The 24,729-nt window shown below is 41.8% G+C and overlaps 1 protein-coding gene across 1 annotated transcript in view; it reads left to right on the plus strand.

Annotated features, from left to right (window-relative positions):
- Nucleotides 1–23,231, plus strand: part of LOC113519860 (muscle M-line assembly protein unc-89) — a 29,049-nt gene extending 5,818 nt beyond the window's left edge. The window contains exons 4-5 of the mRNA XM_026905074.3: nucleotides 17,160–17,387; nucleotides 18,584–23,231. Of these exons, the coding sequence (XP_026760875.2) occupies nucleotides 17,160–17,387; nucleotides 18,584–19,014 (659 nt within the window). The 3' untranslated portion in view covers nucleotides 19,015–23,231. The remainder of the gene's footprint in view (nucleotides 1–17,159; nucleotides 17,388–18,583) is intronic.
- The last annotated feature ends 1,498 nt before the right edge of the window (nucleotides 23,232–24,729 follow it).

A 24,729-nucleotide genomic window follows, 5' to 3' on the forward strand; every position in this document is an offset into this window, starting at 1 on the left:
GCATTACAAGTTCGGCACGAAGTATTCTAAATTCTTGGAAATGAGGACACTAAAAAATATAAGCATTATTTATTTATTTAACACTTTATTGCACCAACATAACAGGATTTGTTGAACGATTTTCAATACGTATAGTGTAGTACAAAAGGCGGTCTTATTGCTAAGCAATCTCTTCCATACAACCTTTGGGTAGAAGGAATTAAAGAATAAATAGGTAGGTGGCGCGTTAAAAAAATAGATTTGTAAAAAATAATATCTGTGACAGCATAGTCATATACACATACATAAATAAACACATACATCCAAATATATACATATATATACAAACACATACATATACAAATATATATACATGCAAACACATAAATACATATATACGCATATATATTACTAGCTGATCGGACAAATGTTTGCCACTACCGCCACCTACCGGGTCCGGCGGTTTCAAAGATCCGCATAAACGAACACGCGAGATTTTTATATAATAAGATTAGTGATAGGCCGTTATTTTTTTTTATTTCTATATTAGAATACACAGCCGTCTGCCCCGGCATAGAATGGGCCACCCTCCTTTTTTTATTCAACTTCGAACGGCAAACAAGTTGACGGCCCACCTGATGGAAAGTGGTAACCGTCGCCTATAGACATGAACAGTACCATGCACATAACAGAGGATACTGTTTCGCTCATGGTACCCTCCATGCGTTGCCATTCCTGAGGTCTCAGGTGTTATTCCTCTGTACACAGTAAATGCACGCCATATCCCACCCTTCAAACCGAAACACAGCCATGCAAACAAAACCCTTCCTTTCCTTTGGTAGTCGTAAGAGGCGACTAAGGATGGACGAGAAATGGACAGCAGCGTCCTACTTAAAACATCTAAAAGTCTACCTGCGGTTGCCAACCCGCCTGCCAAACGTGGCAATTACTGGCACAACTAACATTATAGAGAAGGCTTATGTCCAGCGGTGGACAATTAAAGGTTGAAATAATAAAATAATAATTAGAATGCACAAGGATACCGCTCTTTTTTTAATTTAATTTAAACGGTTTTATTTAGCTCAACCTGTACGGTATTTATTTATTAAACGGTTTTTTTATTTGGGTCAAAATTAGAAATTGGAATTTAAGCACCTTCCCGTTGTCAGATTGATCTGAAATTTGGTACACACATTTAATTTAGATGACAATACAATATAATAAAATCCATAACATTATAAATCTAAGATGGCCGCCGATACAAAATGGCGGATTACATATTTTTCCTTAACCCCCTCAATATGGGTATCAAATGAAAGGGCTACACTAGTAAAACACGATGATTATGTCAAAATTTAAAATTCAAGATGGACGCCGTTCCAATATGGCGGACTAGGTACATATTTTTCCACAACCACCACAATTTGGGTATCAAATAATAGGACTACACTGCGACACCCAGACCCTAGACACACAGACACTAGACACTCGGATACAAGACACTCAGACACTAGACACACAGACACTAGACACTCGGATACAAGACACTCAGACACTAGACACTCGGACACTCAGACACTAGACACTTGGATACAAGACACTCAGACACTAGACACTCGGACACTAGACACTCAGACACTAGACACTCGACACTAGACACTCGACACTCAGACACTAGACACTCGACACTCGACACTCGACACTTGACACTCGACACTCAGATACTAAACACTAGACACTAGACACTCCGATTTTCGGATACAAGACACTCAGACACTAGACTCTCAGACACTTGACACTCAGACACCCAGACACTAGACACTCAGACACTAGACACTCAGATACTAGACACTCGAAACTCGACACTCGACACCACAATATGGGTATCAAATAATAGGACTACACTGCGACACTAAACACTAGACACTCCGATTTTCGGATACAAGACACTCAGACACTAGACTCTCAGACACTTGACACTCAGACACCCAGACACTAGACACTCAGACACTAGACACTCAGATACTAGACACTCAGATACTAGACACTCGAAACTCGACACTCGACACTTGACACTCGACACTCGACACTCGACACTCGACACTTAGACACTGGACACTCAGACACCCAGACACTAGACACTCAGACACTAGACACTCGGATACAAGACACTCAGACAACTAGACTCTCAGACACTTGACACTCAGACACCCAGACGTTAGACACTCAGACACTAGACACTCGACACTCGACACTTGACACTCGGCACTCGACACTTAGACACTAAACACTAGACACTCAGACACTCGACACTCAGACACTTGACACTCGGCACTCGACACTTAGACACTAAACACTAGACACTAAACACTCAGACACTAGACACTCGACACTCAGATACTAAACACTAGACACTAGACACTCCGACACTCGGATACAAGACACTCAGACACTAGACTCTCAGACACTTGACACTCAGACACCCAGACACTAGACACTCAGACACTAGACACTCGGATACAAGACACTCAGACACTAGACTCTCAGACACTTGACACTCAGACACCCAGACACTAGACACTCGACACTCGACACTCGACACTCGACACTCGACACTCGGCACTCGACACTCGACACTCGACACTCGACACTCGACACTCGACACTCGACACTCGACACTCGACACTCGACACTCGACACTCGACACTCGACACTCGACACTCGACACTCGACACTCGACACTCGACACTCAGACACTAGACACTCGACACTAGACACTCAGACACTCAGACACTCAGACACTCAGACACTAGACACTCGGACACTCGGACACTCGACACTCGACACTTGACACTCGGCACTCGACACTCAGACACCCAGACACTAGACACTCAGACACTAGACACTCGGATACAAGACACTCAGACACTAGACTCTCAGACACTTGACACTCAGACACCCAGACACTAGACACTAACACTAGACACTCGACACTCGACACTCGACACTCGACACTTGATACTCGACACTCGACACTCGACACTCGACACTCGACACTCGACACTCGACACTCAACACTCAGACACTCAGGCACTAGACACTCAGACACTCGACACTAGACACTCAGACACTCAGACACTAGACACTCAGACACTAGACACTCAGACACTAGACATACAGACACTAGACATTCGGATACAAGACACTCAGACACTAGACTCTCAGACACCCAGACACTAGACACTCGGACACTCGACACTCGACACTCGACACTTAGACACTAAACACTAGACACTAGACACTCAGACACTCGACACTCAGACACTTGACACTCGGCACTCGACACTTAGACACTAAACACTAGACACTAGACACTCAGACACTCGACACTCAGACACTAGACACTCGATACTCGACACTCAGATACTAAACACTAGACACTAGACACTCCGACACTCGGATACAAGACACTCAGACACTAGACTCTCAGACACTAGACACTCGGATACAAGACACTCAGACACTAGACACTCGGACACTCAGACACTAGACACTTGGATACAAGACACTCAGACACTAGACACTCGGACACTAGACACTCAGACACTAGACACTCGACACTAGACACTCGACACTCAGACACTAGACACTCGACACTCGACACTCGACACTTGACACTCGACACTCAGATACTAAACACTAGACACTAGACACTCCGATTTTCGGATACAAGACACTCAGACACTAGACTCTCAGACACTTGACACTCAGACACCCAGACACTAGACACTCAGACACTAGACACTCAGATACTAGACACTCGAAACTCGACACTCGACACCACAATATGGGTATCAAATAATAGGACTACACTGCGACACTAAACACTAGACACTCCGATTTTCGGATACAAGACACTCAGACACTAGACTCTCAGACACTTGACACTCAGACACCCAGACACTAGACACTCAGACACTAGACACTCAGATACTAGACACTCAGATACTAGACACTCGAAACTCGACACTCGACACTTGACACTCGACACTCGACACTCGACACTCGACACTTAGACACTGGACACTCAGACACCCAGACACTAGACACTCAGACACTAGACACTCGGATACAAGACACTCAGACAACTAGACTCTCAGACACTTGACACTCAGACACCCAGACGTTAGACACTCAGACACTAGACACTCGACACTCGACACTTGACACTCGGCACTCGACACTTAGACACTAAACACTAGACACTCAGACACTCGACACTCAGACACTTGACACTCGGCACTCGACACTTAGACACTAAACACTAGACACTAAACACTCAGACACTAGACACTCGACACTCAGATACTAAACACTAGACACTAGACACTCCGACACTCGGATACAAGACACTCAGACACTAGACTCTCAGACACTTGACACTCAGACACCCAGACACTAGACACTCAGACACTAGACACTCGGATACAAGACACTCAGACACTAGACTCTCAGACACTTGACACTCAGACACCCAGACACTAGACACTCGACACTCGACACTCGACACTCGACACTCGACACTCGGCACTCGACACTCGACACTCGACACTCGACACTCGACACTCGACACTCGACACTCGACACTCGACACTCGACACTCGACACTCGACACTCGACACTCGACACTCGACACTCGACACTCGACACTCGACACTCGACACTCAGACACTAGACACTCGACACTAGACACTCAGACACTCAGACACTCAGACACTAGACACTAGACACTCGGACACTCGGACACTCGACACTCGACACTTGACACTCGGCACTCGACACTCAGACACCCAGACACTAGACACTCAGACACTAGACACTCGGATACAAGACACTCAGACACTAGACTCTCAGACACTTGACACTCAGACACCCAGACACTAGACACTAACACTAGACACTCGACACTCGACACTCGACACTCGACACTTGATACTCGACACTCGACACTCGACACTCGACACTCGACACTCGACACTCGACACTCAACACTCAGACACTCAGGCACTAGACACTCAGACACTCGACACTAGACCCTCAGACACTCAGACACTAGACACTCAGACACTAGACACTCAGACACTAGACATACAGACACTAGACATTCGGATACAAGACACTCAGACACTAGACTCTCAGACACCCAGACACTAGACACTCGGACACTCGACACTCGACACTCGACACTTAGACACTAAACACTAGACACTAGACACTCAGACACTCGACACTCAGACACTTGACACTCGGCACTCGACACTTAGACACTAAACACTAGACACTAGACACTCAGACACTCGACACTCAGACACTAGACACTCGATACTCGACACTCAGATACTAAACACTAGACACTAGACACTCCGACACTCGGATACAAGACACTCAGACACTAGACTCTCAGACACTTGACACTCAGACACCCAGACACTAGACACTCGACACTCGACACTCGACACTCGACACTTGACACTCGACACTCGACACTCGACACCCGACACCCGACACTCGACACTCGACACTCGACACTTGACACTCGACACTCGACACTCGACACTCAGACACTCAGACACTAGACACTCGACACTAGACACTCAGACACTAGACACTCGGACACTCGGACACTCGGACACTCGACACTCGACACTTGACACTCGGCACTCGACACTTAGACACTAAACACTAGACACTCGACACTCGACACTCGACACTCGACACTTGACACTCGACACTCGACACTCGACACTCAACACTCAGACACTCAGACACTCGACACTAGACACTCAGACACTCAGACACTCAGACACTAGACACTCAGACACTCAGACACTAGACACTCAGACACTAGACACTCAGACACTAGACAATCAGACACCCAGACACTAGACATACAGACACTAGACATTCGGATACAAGACACTCAGACACTAGACTCTCAGACACCCAGGCACTAGACACTCGGACACTCGACACTCGACACTCGACACTTGACACTCGGCACTCGATACTTAGACACTAAACACTAGACACTAGACACTCAGACACTCGACACTCAGACACTAGACACTCAGACACTCGACATTAGATACTCAGACACTCAGACACTCAGACACTCAGACACTAGACACTCAGATACTAGACACTCAGACACTTGACACTCAGACACCCAGACACTAGACAATCAGACACCCAGACACTAGACATACAGACACTAGACACTCGACACTCAGACACTAGACACTCGACACTCGACACTCGACACTCGACACTTGACACTCGACACTCAGATACTAAACACTAGACACTAGACACTCCGATTTTCGGATACAAGACACTCAGACACTAGACTCTCAGACACTTGACACTCAGACACCCAGACACTAGACACTCAGACACTAGACACTCAGATACTAGACACTCGAAACTCGACACTCGACACCACAATATGGGTATCAAATAATAGGACTACACTGCGACACTAAACACTAGACACTCCGATTTTCGGATACAAGACACTCAGACACTAGACTCTCAGACACTTGACACTCAGACACCCAGACACTAGACACTCAGACACTAGACACTCAGATACTAGACACTCAGATACTAGACACTCGAAACTCGACACTCGACACTTGACACTCGACACTCGACACTCGACACTCGACACTCGACACTCGACACTCGACACTTAGACACTGGACACTCAGACACCCAGACACTAGACACTCAGACACTAGACACTCGGATACAAGACACTGAGACAACTAGACTCTCAGACACTTGACACTCAGACACCCAGACGTTAGACACTCAGACACTAGACACTCGACACTCGACACTTGACACTCGGCACTCGACACTTAGACACTAAACACTAGACACTCAGACACTTGACACTCGGCACTCGACACTTAGACACTAAACACTAGACACTAAACACTCAGACACTAGACACTCGACACTCGACACTCAGATACTAAACACTAGACACTAGACACTCCGACACTCGGATACAAGACACTCAGACACTAGACTCTCAGACACTTGACACTCAGACACCCAGACACTAGACACTCAGACACTAGACACTCGGATACAAGACACTCAGACACTAGACTCTCAGACACTTGACACTCAGACACCCAGACACTAGACACTCGACACTCGACACTCGACACTCGACACTCGACACTCGACACTCGACACTCGACACTCGACACTCGACACTCGACACTCGACACTCGACACTTAGACACTGGACACTCAGACACCCAGACACTAGACACTCAGACACTAGACACTCGGATACAAGACACTCAGACAACTAGACTCTCAGACACTTGACACTCAGACACCCAGACGTTAGACACTCAGACACTAGACACTCGACACTCGACACTCGACACTCGACACTCGACACTCGACACTCGACACTTAGACACTGGACACTCAGACACCCAGACACTAGACACTCAGACACTAGACACTCGGATACAAGACACTCAGACAACTAGACTCTCAGACACTTGACACTCAGACACCCAGACGTTAGACACTGAGACACTAGACACTCGACACTCGACACTTGACACTCGGCACTCGACACTTAGACACTAAACACTAGACACTCAGACACTTGACACTCGGCACTCGACACTTAGACACTAAACACTAGACACTAAACACTCAGACACTAGACACTCGACACTCGACACTCAGATACTAAACACTAGACACTAGACACTCCGACACTCGGATACAAGACACTCAGACACTAGACTCTCAGACACTTGACACTCAGACACCCAGACACTAGACACTCAGACACTAGACACTCGGATACAAGACACTCAGACACTAGACTCTCAGACACTTGACACTCAGACACCCAGACACTAGACACTCGACACTCGACACTCGACACTCGACACTCGACACTCGACACTCGACACTCGACACTCGACACTCGACACTCGACACTTAGACACTCGACACTCAGACACTGGACACTCAGACACCCAGACACTAGACACTCAGACACTAGACACTCGGATACAAGACACTCAGACAACTAGACTCTCAGACACTTGACACTCAGACACCCAGACGTTAGACACTCAGACACTAGACACTCGACACTCGACACTTGACACTCGGCACTCGACACTTAGACACTAAACACTAGACACTCAGACACTTGACACTCGGCACTCGACACTTAGACACTAAACACTAGACACTAAACACTCAGACACTAGACACTCGACACTCGACACTCAGATACTAGACACTAGACACTCAGACACTAGACACTCAGACACTAGACAATCAGACACCCAGACACTAGACATACAGACACTAGACATTCGGATACAAGACACTCAGACACTAGACTCTCAGACACCCAGGCACTAGACACTCGGACACTCGACACTCGACACTCGACACTTGACACTCGGCACTCGACACTTAGACACTAAACACTAGACACTAGACACTCAGACACTCGACACTCAGACACTAGACACTCAGACACTCGACATTAGATACTCAGACACTCAGACACTCAGACACTCAGACACTAGACACTCAGACACTAGACACTCAGACACTTGACACTCAGACACCCAGACACTAGACAATCAGACACCCAGACACTAGACATACAGACACTAGACACTCGACACTCAGACACTAGACACTCGACACTCGACACTCGACACTTGACACTCGACACTCAGATACTAAACACTAGACACTAGACACTCCGATTTTCGGATACAAGACACTCAGACACTAGACTCTCAGACACTAGACACTCAGATACTAGACACTCGAAACTCGACACTCGACACCACAATATGGGTATCAAATAATAGGACTACACTGCGACACTAAACACTAGACACTCCGATTTTCGGATACAAGACACTCAGACACTAGACTCTCAGACACTTGACACTCAGACACCCAGACACTAGACACTCAGACACTAGACACTCAGACACTAGACACTCAGATACTAGACACTCAGATACTAGACACTCGAAACTCGACACTCGACACTCGACACTCGACACTCGACACTCGACACTCGACACTCGACACTCGACACTCGACACTCGACACTCGACACTCGACACTCGACACTCGACACTCGACACTCGACACTCGACACTCGACACTCGACACTCGACACTCGACACTCGACACTCGACACTCGACACTCGACACTCGACACTCGACACTCGACACTCGACACTCGACACTCGACACTCGACACTCGACACTCGACACTCGACACTCGACACTCAGACACTCAGACACTCAGACACTCAGACACTCAGACACTCAGACACTCAGACACTCAGACACTAGACACTAGACACTAGACACTCGATACTCGACACTCGATACTCGACACTAGACACTAGACACTCCGACACTCGGATACAAGACACTCAGACACTAGACTCTCAGACACTTGACACTCAGACACCCAGACACTCGACACTCGACACTCGACACTCGACACTTGACACTCGACACTCGACACTCGACACTCGACACTCGACACTCGACACTCGACACCCGACACCCGACACTCGACACTCGACACTCGACACTCGACACTCGACACTCGACACTCAGACACTAGACACTAGACACTCAGACACTCAGACACTCAGACACTCAGACACTAGACACTCGGACACTCGGACACTCGACACTCGACACTTGACACTCGGCACTCGACACTTAGACACTAAACACTAGACACTCGACACTCGACACTCGACACTCGACACTTGACACTCGACACTCGATACTCGACACTCGACACTCAACACTCAGACACTCAGACACTCAGACACTAGACACTCGACACTAGACACTCAGACACTCAGACACTCAGACACTAGACACTCAGACACTAGACACTCAGACACTAGACAATCAGACACCCAGACACTAGACATACAGACACTAGACATTCGGATACAAGACACTCAGACACTAGACTCTCAGACACCCAGGCACTAGACACTCGGACACTCGACACTCGACACTCGACACTTGACACTCGGCACTCGACACTCGACACTCGACACTCAGACACTCAGACACTAGACACTCGACACTAGACACTCAGACACTCAGACACTCAGACACTAGACACTCAGACACTAGACACTCGGACACTCGGACACTCGACACTCGACACTTGACACTCGGCACTCGACACTTAGACACTAAACACTAGACACTCGACACTCGACACTCGACACTCGACACTTGACACTCGACACTCGACACTCGACACTCAACACTCAGACACTCAGACACTCGACACTAGACACTCAGACACTCAGACACTAGACACTAGACACTCAGACACTAGACACTCAGACACTAGACAATCAGACACCCAGACACTAGACATACAGACACTAGACATTCGGATACAAGACACTCAGACACTAGACTCTCAGACACCCAGGCACTAGACACTCGGACACTCGACACTCGACACTCGACACTTGACACTCGGCACTCGACACTTAGACACTAAACACTAGACACTAGACACTCAGACACTCGACACTCAGACACTAGACACTCAGACACTCGACATTAGATACTCAGACACTCAGACACTCAGACACTCAGACACTAGACACTCAGACACTAGACACTCAGACACTTGACACTCAGACACCCAGACACTAGACAATCAGACACCCAGACACTAGACATACAGACACTAGACACTCGACACTCAGACACTAGACACTCGACACTCGACACTCGACACTTGACACTCGACACTCAGATACTAAACACTAGACACTAGACACTCCGATTTTCGGATACAAGACACTCAGACACTAGACTCTCAGACACTTGACACTCAGACACCCAGACACTAGACACTCAGACACTAGACACTCAGATACTAGACACTCGAAACTCGACACTCGACACCACAATATGGGTATCAAATAATAGGACTACACTGCGACACTAAACACTAGACACTCCGATTTTCGGATACAAGACACTCAGACACTAGACTCTCAGACACTTGACACTCAGACACCCAGACACTAGACACTCAGACACTAGACACTCAGATACTAGACACTCAGATACTAGACACTCAGATACTAGACACTCAGATACTAGACACTCGAAACTCGACACTCGACACTCGACACTCGACACTCGACACTCGACACTCGACACTCGACACTCGACACTCGACACTCGACACTCGACACTCGACACTCGACACTCGACACTCGACACTCGACACTCGACACTCGACACTCGACACTCGACACTCGACACTCGACACTCGACACTCGACACTCGACACTCGACACTCGACACTCGACACTCGACACTCGACACTCGACACTCGACACTCGACACTCGACACTCGACACTCGACACTCGACACTCGACACTCGACACTCGACACTCGACACTCGACACTCGACACTCGACACTCGACACTCGACACTCGACACTCGACACTCGACACTCGACACTCGACACTCGACACTCGACACTCGACACTCGACACTCGACACTCGACACTCGACACTCGACACTCGACACTCGACACTCGACACTCGACACTCAGACACTCAGACACTCAGACACTCAGACACTCAGACACTCAGACACTCAGACACTAGACACTCAGACACTCGACATTAGATACTCAGACACTCAGACACTCAGACACTAGACACTCAGACACTAGACAATCAGACACCCCGACACTAGACATACAGACACTAGACATTCGGATACAAGACTCTCAGACACTTGACACTCAGACACCCAGACACTAGACACTCTAACACTAGACACTCGACACTCGACACTCGACACTCGACACTCGACACTCGACACTCGACACTCGACACTCGACACTCGACACTCGACACTCGACATTAGATACTCAGACACTCAGACACTCAGACACTAGACACTCAGACACTAGACACTCAGACACCCAGACACTAGACATACAGACACTAGACATTCGGATACAAGACACTCAGACACTAGACTCTCAGACACCCAGACACTAGACACTCGGACACTCGACACTCGACACTCAGACACTAAACACTAGACACTCAGACACTCAGACACTAGACACACATCTCACCAGATGGATGGTGATGATGTGGTCTTAGACGAAGCTTGTAGACTCGCGAATAGCCTATTCACAATTGCTTTAAATTAGTTGTGATTATTTTTATTAAACTTAAGATTGTGTGACGTTAGAGGGGCAGATAAAAAAAATAGGTAATTAGATACCTCGTTAGTAAGCGGTAGTTATACTACCCAAGTTAAGGTAATAGGTTAAAACGTGCCGAGGACTGTATGGCATTAGGGTGGATAAAAATGTAATGTCGTAAGCGCTTCCCCCTCATGATTGGGCGCATCTTGTTGTATATTAACCCATTAGAAGTCACTGTACTCGATTGAGTACAGGCATATATTTAAGTGCCAGTTACAGATCGCGTAAAGTTATCGTAGCCTACCTTATTATTTTACTATATCGATCAACTGTTCAAGTATATTGACGAATATTACGAGGGTAGTGTGATTTTTTATGATAAAAAGTGTAAGTTGAAGTTGTATCATTGAGACACTGTGGAGGTAAGTTCATTATTTTAATTATTTTCTAATAATTACCGTTTATAAGTAGATTTTTTTCATTTCATTAGTATAAAATACGTATCAGGATTAGTTATAAACAATAATGCAATCATTACTTGTAACTAAAATAAAACAAGAGCCATGTAAATGTTGGTGTACTCGGTTGAGTACAGTGACAACATAAGTAAGTAAAATAACCATTTTTTTTTCAGGTTCCTAACAATAAAAAAAAGCATTTTATAACTCGAACGAGCTACAAGAGGCTTGAAGCAGCGATTGAAGCTGTTTTAGAAGAAAACGATAAGGGTGAATATGACTTGGCGATCATCCCACCTGATGACAGATGAGGAGAAAGGCACTGATGAGGATATGGCGACATGTCCCATACCGCAAGACGTACCTGGTACTATGGAGATATTCACATACCGAAAGGATAGGAATACGTAAGACAGCTCGTACGGCAATAGTGATGAAAAACTGCTGGTGTCAAAAAGAATACGACTAGATTCTACTCGGATCGGGCTCGAATTTGAAGTGGATTGGCACTTCGAATTCGAACCCGATCTAGCGAAAGTGTTCCCCTACATACTCTTTGCCGGCCAAGAAACTATTATATTATTATTGAAGTCCATGACAGGAAGAGTACTATTTATGAACAGCTGAAAGGCCTCAATTCTGTACAAATATTGGAAAAAAATATTGATAATGATATAATTGATATGATTATAGAAAACACAGCCAATTATACACTCATCAACATAATAGACATGAATTTCGACTGGATTCCTCTGATTTAGAAAAAGTTCTTAGGCTTAGCACAAAGGATATGAAAAAGAAAGAACGCGCCACTTATGACTACAGGTTTGACAAAACAGGTGAACTTTTATTAGTAAGGTGGAAAGATAACAGTGTATGTATCATAGTAACTAACTAGGATACCATTGAATCGCTAGAAACAGTCAAGTGATGGTGTCGAATAAAGAAGAAAAAGATGGACATGGCACGTTTATTCCAAACGTAGAACAAAAATATGGGAGGTGTGGATGAGCTGGACCAGTCTGTTTTATTATATAGAATTGCTGTGTCTAAAAAGTGGTGGTGGGTGTTGTTCACTTACATGTTAGACGTAGCTAATGCTAATGCCTGGCGATTACATGTGATGAGTAACGATGATCAACTCATGTTTCGTCGTCACATCGCACGATATTATTTACGCCAAGGTGATCAAAGAGATCGCGTCAGGCTGCATCAATAGTCTGTGGTCTTTCCCAAGATGAAGTTGGACACTATCCTACTAAAATTAAAAACAGCTGCGGTGTGTTCTTTGTCATTCAAGAGTGCGTTGGCAGTGTAAAAAGTGCCTAAAAACACTTTGTGTCGAAAAAGCGTGTTTGGAAATATTTCATACATAGAGGTGGTCAGTGTACTCAATTGAGTACACCCCCATAATTTCGCGAAAATTACTATATTTGAATTTTTTTTCGTATTTTGTGTTTCGATGCTCTTATTTTAGTATGAAAATAAAGAAAATTTAAAAAAAGAAACAGTACTTTTTATTTGACTTCTAATGGGTTAAGCCCCTTTACTGGACTGCGTGGGGGGGGGGGGTCGACCGTCAAAATGCCCCTTAATCGTGGGAACAACATGGTAACAATAAACAAAAAAATACCAACAAATATAAATAAGACTGGAGGCTTACCATCAGTATTTGAAATATTTGTAGGTGCAAAAGTAATGTTGCGGTCCAACATTGACGTTACAAAAGGATTGGTAAATGACGCTATAGGCCACATTACAGAAATTTTTTGGCCTCAGTTCCGTCGAACCCAAATGTACGAAACAGATATATCATCAGTTTTAATTGACTTTGGCACAGACGGCATGCACGTTATTTACCCTAAAGCCATACAGTTTCCAGCAAAATTCAATTATGGTACGGCTGAAAAAAGGATGTTGCCCTTAGTTTTGTCATGAGCATTCACCGTCCATAAAATGCAGGGCAGCACCGTCGACCATGCAGTAGTATATTTGGGCTCAAAATGGTTTGAGGAAGGACAAGCTTACGTGGCTCTAAGTCAAGTCTCTGGAAGGGCTATGTATTGAGGAATTAGATTGTACTAAATTATCAGGTAAGAAACCATGTAATAATGATGCACTGAATGAATTAAATAGAATGAGGAATATTCGGTAAACAATTTCACTAAATACTAAAAACAAGAAAATAAAAATCGGTAAAAAAACTTTTAAGTTAAACGGTTTTAATTTATGTGCACTGAAAACTACAAAATAAATAAATAGTTACTTACCTATCAACCTACGTAGGTGATGTCGGTCATTAATATCTCTGATGGTATTGGTTGTCATAACATGAACCATGTCAGCGGCCGAAAGGCAGTTCATGAGAGAACACTAACACCAGGGTTTGCTTGGTAGGTAAACTAAGCAGCCCACACTATAACAAGTAGGTATTTTGACCTTCTAGTTCAGAAATATTTTAGTACTAGGCAGAATAGCTTTTAGGCATATTAGACTAAAATAAAAACGTGGGGCCCCTCTGAAATCATACCTATAGCAGAGCATATCTTATACTTTGGTAGATCATGAGCTCGGCGTTCGCTGGTGAAGCCGTAACGGCTGGTTATTGATGGTCAAAACCTCCAGTTACGATTATAGTAAGTCGATTCAGCTGACCCTGAACTCCGGAGCTATGAGGTTTCGGATGCGACCGGGGTAAACCGCTAGGATGATGATGATGACGATTATAATAAGTCGATGTAATCCACACTTAGTATAGTAGAAAGTAATACAGAAATAGTTAATGGGCCCCACGTTTTTATTTTAGTCTAATATGCCTAAAAGCTATTCTGCCTAGTACTAAAATATTTCTGAACTAGAAGGTCAAAATACCTACTTGTTATAGTGTGGGCTGCTTAGTTTACCTACCAAGCAAACCCTGGTGTTAGTGTTCTCTCATGAACTGCCTTTCGGCCGCTGACATGGTTCATGTTATGACAACCACTACCATCAGAGATATTAATGACCGAGATCACCTACGTAGGTTGATAGGTAAGTAACTATTTATTTATTTTGTAGTTTTCAGTGCACATAAAATAAAACCGTTTAACTTAAAAGTTTTTTTACCGATTTTTATTTAATGTGTGACAATGAAATGGTCACCCCGCCTGCGCTAACGGAATACGCTGGCGGGGCACCAGTGAAGGATGATAGGTGACAATGCAAGCAGGTCAATTAGCCCATCGAGACAAACTAGAATTAACCATGATGGTATCCAGGGGGAACTACGTGGAGGTCAACCTAATAGAGTGTATTGCTAGCAATGGGACAGTTAGACCCCATTACTAATAATCCCTTTCCCCCCCGATACCGTACGTTTGATAGTATACAGTCACGTTCGCAATCCCTGTAGACGCCTGTAGCCCTAAAACAAGCTTAAGCTTGTCTGTTAAACCCTTTTTTTTATATATATATATATATATATATATATATATATATATATATATATATATATATATATATATATATATAAAATTTTATAGCCGAATTCCAATATATTGATATTTGTGACGGGCGATATTGTTTTTGATAAAGCATTTATAATAAATGCTTTAATCTTGAAAGATTATTTCAATTTTATTACCCATTCAACTTGATAGATAGATAATTTATTTGCATTACTTACAGCACACAAACGACAATAGACAAAGACAGTGGAAAAAGATAAAAAAAGATATATGTACAAAAAATAATAAAAAATAAAAAGCCTAAAATCAGTAATATTTTTTTCCCTTCATGCGTGTGCCACAGTAACACAAAATGGTCACAACACAGTTTATTGTTTTGCCTTAAAAAGAGCAAAACACTGATATTCTGTTGTGACCAAAAGTGAGGCGCGAAATTTCACTAAAAAAAAAAATATAGACTGTCTCCATGAACTAGAGCTTTGGGAAGCAGGTTCGAAACCACGTGGTTTTTAGATTCTAGATCATCGATGGATCAAAGAATTATATATTTTTATTCTTCTATACTGTTGCATATTCGCGATTCGAGTGGCCTCGTCCATTGTAAATTGCATGTAAAGCTTACATTGTTGAGAAATGGTTCATATGCATGTTCGGCCGTGAACTAGAAAGTGGTCGGTTGCACACTTGACATCCTGAAATGTTTTATTTCTCTCCTCTTAAACGATCTTGATTTTTTTCTACAGCGATTAAAAATTTTAATTTAACAAACATTGAGGTAAGAAATATAAGAAAGGATAAATAGATTTTTATTATAGGATAATAAAGTATCAAAACTTTTAAACCGGCCTGTAGTTATAAAAAAAAACTCGACATAGTACTGGCCATTAATAATTAAAGAGATGGCGTTACTTGCTTCTAACAATATTTATTTGTTTTTTTTTTTTTTTGCAGGAAAACCGGAACCGGTCACTCCGTCCAAGAAGATTCCAACTCCATCCAAATCGAAATCCGATACTAAGATATCGAGAACCAAACTACCGAATTTCGCAGCGCTGCACCAGCGAAGGTTCGAGAAGATGGAGTCGTTGGACGAGTGCCAGGAGCGGAAGGCGAAGAGAGCGCGGCAACTGCTCGTTCCCACCGCTCCCATTACAGTCCTGGAGAGAAGCAGCCCTAGAGGTTAGTGTCCCCTGAAATTTGTACTCATATGTGTATATATTGTAATTTATTAACAGGGGGGGGGGAGGGATTGTTCGTAATGGGGATTAGTAGCCCCATTGCTAACAATATACCCTGTCAGGTCGACCTCCTCGTGGTTCTCCCTGGAAACCATCGTGATTGATTGATTGTTGGTTTCGTCACGGTAAGCTAACTGGCCTGTTTTCATACCTCATTCTATCATCCCTCACTGGTGCCCCGCCTGTGTATACCGATAGCGCAGGCAGGGTTACCATTCCATTATCATCCATTAAAAAAAATGAACAAACAGACTGTATTTTATATTAAAAAAGTCGTGTGAAGTCGGAACGGGACGCCAGTTTTATACATATAAAGCAAGCACCACGCACACAGACGCACCGTCGCCAGCTGCGTACGCTTGCACGCACACTGGCGCGATCTCTCTCTCTCACACAGTCGCACTATATTTAGCCAGGACGTTTATCTATCGGGCACGTCACGATCGATTTTAATAATCTACGATAGTAAAATGTTTATATGGGTTATGCTCGCTTATAAATAAGTTTTTATTATTTCGCCAATATTTCAAACGACTCGGTTCCAGTCTCTCAATGGTAGTGCAATAATAAGCTAGTTCGCCCTTTGTAGGGACATAAATTGCTTATTATATACACTGTGGCATGGTACGGGTCGGCTGCCAGCATTTTACCAGAGGAACACTTTGTACAAAAACTACACACTTCGTTTGCTTGAGCACCTATGTCCTATTTGTGTTTCTACCGTAAAACAGTTGTGTTTGCATGGCTGTGTTTCGGTTTGAGGATGGGATATGGCAATGAATTTACAGGGTACAGAGGAATAACAACTAAGTCCTCAGGAATGGCAACGCATGGGAGGTATCATGGGCGAAACAGTATACTCTGTTATGTCCCTGGTACTGCTCATGTCTATAGGCGACGGTTACCACTTTCCATCAGGGGGCCGTCAGCTTATTTGCCATTAAAAAAAAATAGTAAAATATTGTCAAATTTTAGCAGATTTTATGTATTGAATGAGGTTTCTTCAAATAGCTATGAAATATTTTGTGTGAGAGTATATACTATATTTGTAACAAATTTTGTAGCGATTAGTTGAACCGTCAAGGCTTCAAGGGAAAACAAAAACTTAATAAGGATTATAAAATTTTATGTTCTCAGTATCACCCACGAGCTCTGAGCCGCCGATGACGAAAGAAGCTAAAAAGATGGATCTAACAACTGTCAAGAAATCAGAAACGCCAACAAAGAAACTGCCAACGTTGGATTCCCTAAGGCCGGGGTACACAAGGTTCGGTTTTAAAATGAACTTAGAAGTGAACCCCTTCAGCATCACCAGTAAGAACGTGATGAAGCCAAAGGATAATAAACCTAAAGGTGCGCTAGTAAGACAGGCTACATTGCCGTCTCTAACCGGTACGACGACAAGCAGGAGGGAAATCGCCAAGCAGACTGTTATGAGGGAGAAATCCTTCACGCATGTGTCAGAGAAACGAGATATCAAGAGAAAGGAGAATAGGTGTATAATTAAGGGTGTTAGAACAAACAGGAGGTTTGATTTGCAGATGAAAATGAGAAACATGGAAGCATAACACAATATAGTCTCAAGAATGACAATTTATGGGGCGCCATGGGCGTTACGGTGTATTCCATGTTATCCATGGTGCTATTCACGTCAATAGCTGACGTTTACCACTTTCCATCAGGTGGGCCGTCAGTCATATTTGCTATTCGAAGTCGTTGTTCAAAATACTAGTGAACATATCGTCACCTCTATGGCAAATTTACGAATCTGCACTTTTTTCAAATTTGACATTTCATTAAAAATCTACATTTTACGTCATACTACTTATTGTGGCTTATTTTCAAATTTCTATCTCTAACGGTTAAAGAAATCTAGTAGCTCGAATCTCCATATTTTTGTGATATACCCAAAGTAAACTTACTTAGCATATTTTTATTGTATTTTCTATAATAAACACTTTAATTTGAAAATTTCAATAATTATTTTATAAATTTTTTCAATCCTAATTTAGTTATTTTACATGAATGATTCCTATAACGTTGTTATTTAAACTCAAGTTTTCTCTAAACCACGTGATTTATACCGTGGTATATTTACAAAAGTGGCACTTTCGTTAGTTTGCCAGATATTAAAATAAATGATTATCTTTGGCAACTTACGAAACTGCCACTTTCGTAGGTTTGCTGTTGTAAAACTCAACATCTAGGAACTCTCATGTATGAAGGTGCAAAGTAACTAATATGCATTTATTTCTGATACTTGTAATATAATAATAATTAACTAAGAGCATTCAAAAAAAAAAAAAACAGAATTTTAAAACTAAAATGTTAGCATGATCTTTTACAGTAGTCTTCTGTCAAAAGTTATTTGCATTCTAATGTTTCAAAACGTTCCCCTGTAAAATGTATCTTTTTCAGTTTCGTAAGTTTACCATAGAGGTGACGATATATATAATAAAGTTAATTACTAACATTAGATACTAATGCCAGCGTCGTGACTAACACAAAACTTTTAATAGACCTCACCAAATAATGTATAGCTTATTTTGTCCGGGAATAGATCGGTGGAAATACTAACTCTTGTGGTTCTGGCGTTACTGCGTTACGTCGATAATGGTTACTCAATTGTTGGTTATTTATTATTGGCAAAAGGTCATGACCGTTGCAATACGATATATATTTCCCCAATATATTTGCTAAATGAGACGATAGACTTCAAACACTGTGTCTTCAAACACAACTATTATATTTAAATGTATCTTTTTTGCACATTTAATTTTAGAAAAAAAATACTTTTTTTGAATTTGAGTTCGCAAATACAAAATTTTTTTTTTAAACTTATCAATCACTTTTCCCAAAAATTGAAGCATAGTTTTTGTTTAATAGGAACTGAAGTTTTTAATGTTTATATTTATTTAACAACTTTTTTGAGTACAATGAACCATTTATAATAATACCATAGATACATTAAAGTTGCAGAGAACTGGTGCCTGAACTGGGCATCCGAAGAACCCGTGTCACAAGGCACCAGGACCCCTCGCTGGCATGAAACATTTTATGGTAATACATACAGTTGGAGAACATAAAAGTTGTTACGCGTAGCAGATACAATACGAACACATAAAAATACATATACACACATAGTTATATAATATTGAAAAGTTTAAATAACAATCAGTCAAACTGGATAAAAATCAGCAAACAAAGGCAAGGTAATCGATAATCAATCACTAAGACAGGGTAAAAAAATAAAATAAAAATAACAATTAGAGAATAAATAATTGAAATAAATCCGCCTAATAATTATGATGCGTTAACGTTAAGTTTATTTTTGGGTTTAATAGTACATCTGCGCTGGTACGAAATATCCCGCTGCACCACTGTGGTCCTGTTTCATCAGATACATACTACATTCTCACTATTAAGTCATCAATCTATCACTCACTCGATCACTATTAAGTACTCAACGTTGCTTGACGAGGTGATCAAATGAAAAGAAAAGCTTGCGCCAACAATCCTTGCGGTGTCGTACTTCTAGTGATTTGGAATGAAGTTAAAAAAAAGATAAAGCTTATAGCTTTCCGTACTAACATGACTTACGAATGAAGTGTCACATCAGCGGGTCTAGCATGAAATGACATTCCGAAATTTCAGTATCAATTTCGTGTTTTCGTTTATATCAAAATCGGACCCAATAAATGGAGTTTAACATTTCGTTCGTCACACATCCTATCATAAAAGTCCAAAGAGACAATATTTTAACATTTTTAATATTTCCAAATGGCATGTATTATGTAATTTTAACATTAAATTTCTGTTTCGTTTGGCTCCGATATTTCGGAAAACATTTCATGGTGGGCCCTCAGTCTTTAACCCTTAAAAGCCTGATTTTTTAAATTAAATTAAAAAAATATATAAGTGTACCCTTTACTGTGTTTACTAATGGGGAAAAAAATCAAAAAGATATTTTTATATATTTATTTTGAAAAAAAAAAAAAACATTTGGTATAATTTTTGACACTTTAGGCACTCACGGTAATCAAAATATTTAAATTTATTTAACAATGAAACAATGCAAACCCCGGTATCAAATTTGAAACTTCAGGTATTCAAGGGTTAACTGGCCACAGCTGGACATAGGCCTCACCCTTGGGGGGTTTACTAGTAGTTGCGACTCTTGGTAGGCGGGTTGGCAACCGCAGTTAGACTTTGGTCATGTTATAAGAGAGACACTGCCCCATCCTTCACGCTCTCTTAGTCACCTCTTACGACACTCACGTGAAAGGAAGAAATAGCCCAATCTAAGGCGGCACTACATGACAAGTTAGTATTGAATGCTCTAATTTAAAATCTTCGAGCCTCAATGGTCGCGTACTGCGCGGTTTCAGAGATGTTTCCTCCCACGAACACTCAGGTTGTGGAATGAGCTTCCCTGCCGAGGTTTTCCCAAGAGACTACAGCATGGGGTTCTTCAAAAGGGGAGTAAAGAGGTTTCTTTAGGGTCGGCAACGCGCGCGTAATGCCTCTGGTATTGCAGGTGTTCATAGGCTACAGTAACCACTTACCATCAGGTGGGCCGTATGCTTGTTTGCCACCTCAGTGGTATAAAAAAAAAACCATGTCTTTAACTGGTAAACTTTTCCATGTTGGTAACGTTTTCGTTTTCATTCTATGTAAGTACTTGTACCGCCTATTATAAGTACGTGCCATATTTTTGTTATCTGATATTACCTCTGCGTTAGTTCCACAAGCCTTTTACTAACATAAACTATAATTTAACAGTATTAACTAGAATTACTAACTAAATATATTGAACGTTGCTAGTTTATGGACAGTTACAATAGAGGAACTAGAAATAAATTACTATAAATTTAGAACTAGAATAGTTATCAATTAATACAACGTATGTACGTTGTATTAATTGATAACTATATAACATGTGTGAACAATTTTTTATTACAATATACTTAAGATTTTGTAAAGGTTTTTCAATATTATAATGATTATTTAGTTATTTCAATTAAAAATAGACTTCGCCAAATTAATGTACTAATATATTGTAAGTCTTAAATTTTTCGTATTTAAGAGTACATAATATGCTTTTATTAAGAGATGGCTCTTCATATATTAATTTTAAATATATATTTTTTTTATGTATCAAAGTGACGTTAAAACTACACACGGCCTACTACGTTTAACACTGGTCACCCTAACACCTATCTTCTATCTATACTTATAATAAATCTGTAGAGAGGTCAATTCTGTACATGAAATATATTTCTAAAATAACTATTAGGGAGTGATTAGTGATCGATACTGATGCCAAAAATGCTATCAGTGAAATTTTTGTCTGTCTGTCTGTATGTTCGTTATAGAAACAAAAACTACTTGGCGGATTTTAACGAAACTTGGTACAATTATTTTTTGGCCAGGTTATAGTATACTTTTCATCACGCTACGATCAATAGGAGCAGTGCAGTGAAGGGAAATGTTAAAAATGTCCACCCGTGCGACGCCAGGACGGGCCGCTAGTTTGTAAATGAATTTATTATTGTACTATTTAGTTATAAGACAGGAACGGACTGTCTTAGACGTAAATGACACGTAAGCAAATACAATACGCACATTAAAAATGTTTAATTCAAAATTAAACATTATATTGTACGTACTTTGGGTAGATTTTGTAATGGCAATAGCATTGTTTAAATTAATGATATATTATGTGTGAAATGTTTGGAATCAATGTTTGAATAATGTAACAAAATAAACATACGATTAGATATTACATGTGGTTTGTTTTCATCAAATACTATTTCAGATTTCCTAAATTATGTCGAATTTTTTTTCACATTTGTGTTGTGTTTGCATGGCCGTGTTTCGGTTTGAAGGGTGGGATATGGCGTGAATTTACTGGCTATAGAGGAATAACATCTAAGTCCTCAGGGTATCATGCATGGGGGGTATCATGGGCGAAACAGTATACTCTATTATGTCCATGGTACTGATCATGTCTATAGGCGACGGTTACCACTTTCCATCAGGTGGGCCGTCAGCTCGTTTACCATTCTAAGTTATTAAAAAAAAATATTAAAGTTTTATTCAGAAATCTTCAGTGTAATAGCGATTCGTTATTATAAGAACTCAATTAAGGCCACATGTTGAGAAGGTAGGCTGGATCCTAATGGAAGGGCTGGGTCTCTAATCATTAGGCAAAGAAGAATATTGGGCACTAGACGACCAATGTTGCTTATTTTCTCTTTGTGGTTTTATATATACGGCTAGGCGGAAGGGATTGTTGCAGACTACCAGTTCCATTGCTAACAATATACCCTATCAGGTTGACCTTCACGTGGTCTCCCCTGGAAACGATCGTGCTTAATTCCTGGTGTATTCACCACGATGGACTAATTGACCTGTCTTCTTATCCCATCTATTATATCATCCCTCACTGGTGGCCTTCCAGGGTATACTGTTAACGCAAGCGGGGTTACCATTCCATTATCATCTATTAAAAAAAATATCAAGAGTGGGAGGATATAGTGCGACTCCGGCCGAGTGAATCGGTAAGTACGTAAAATATCCTATGTATTATACTAAATAGTGTACTAATGATCGTTCATATCCAAAAAAATCTATAAAAAATTGTGAGATATCTCGATTCCAATAATAATCTCACTAATCAAATCAGTTCAAAGTTAACAAAGATACGAATATATAGTACTATATTAATATCAAATATATACGTATATTAGATAATATCAAATATATAGTACTATTTTATCTTAGATACAGCATGGAGTCTAAAAAACGTGTCAACTCTTTGTCAGCTAATTGTCAAATTAGCTATTTTTTTTTAATGTTCTATATACTTACGCACACAACGTACCTTGACGTATCTATATTTATTTAATAAATAAAATAAATTCTTGCGCATTAAAAATGCGCAAAATTTATAAGACAAAATTAATATAAAATCACTCATAACTATTTATCATACAAAATTGTATGGAAAAGTTGACCAGCTTTTCTATAAGCACTTGTATGGAGACGCTCCATCTTTTTTTTTTTAACAACAGGGCAAACGAGCATGCGGCTCTCCTGATAGTATGTGACTACCGCCGCCCATGATCACCCACAACACTAACGGCATTGCAGGTGTGCTGCCGGCCTTTTAAAAAGGAATATGCTCTTTTCATCAACAATTCGAGCTGCCCAACTATATATAATCTAATAGTACTATATATTGGCCGTATGGTCCCGGCATAGAATAGGCCACGCCTCCC

This window comes from Galleria mellonella, unplaced genomic scaffold (assembly GCF_026898425.1).
Source record: "Galleria mellonella isolate WM207_F2 unplaced genomic scaffold, CSIRO_AGI_GalMel_v1 utg65, whole genome shotgun sequence".
In the NCBI taxonomy this organism is placed as follows: Eukaryota; Metazoa; Arthropoda; class Insecta; order Lepidoptera; family Pyralidae; genus Galleria; species Galleria mellonella.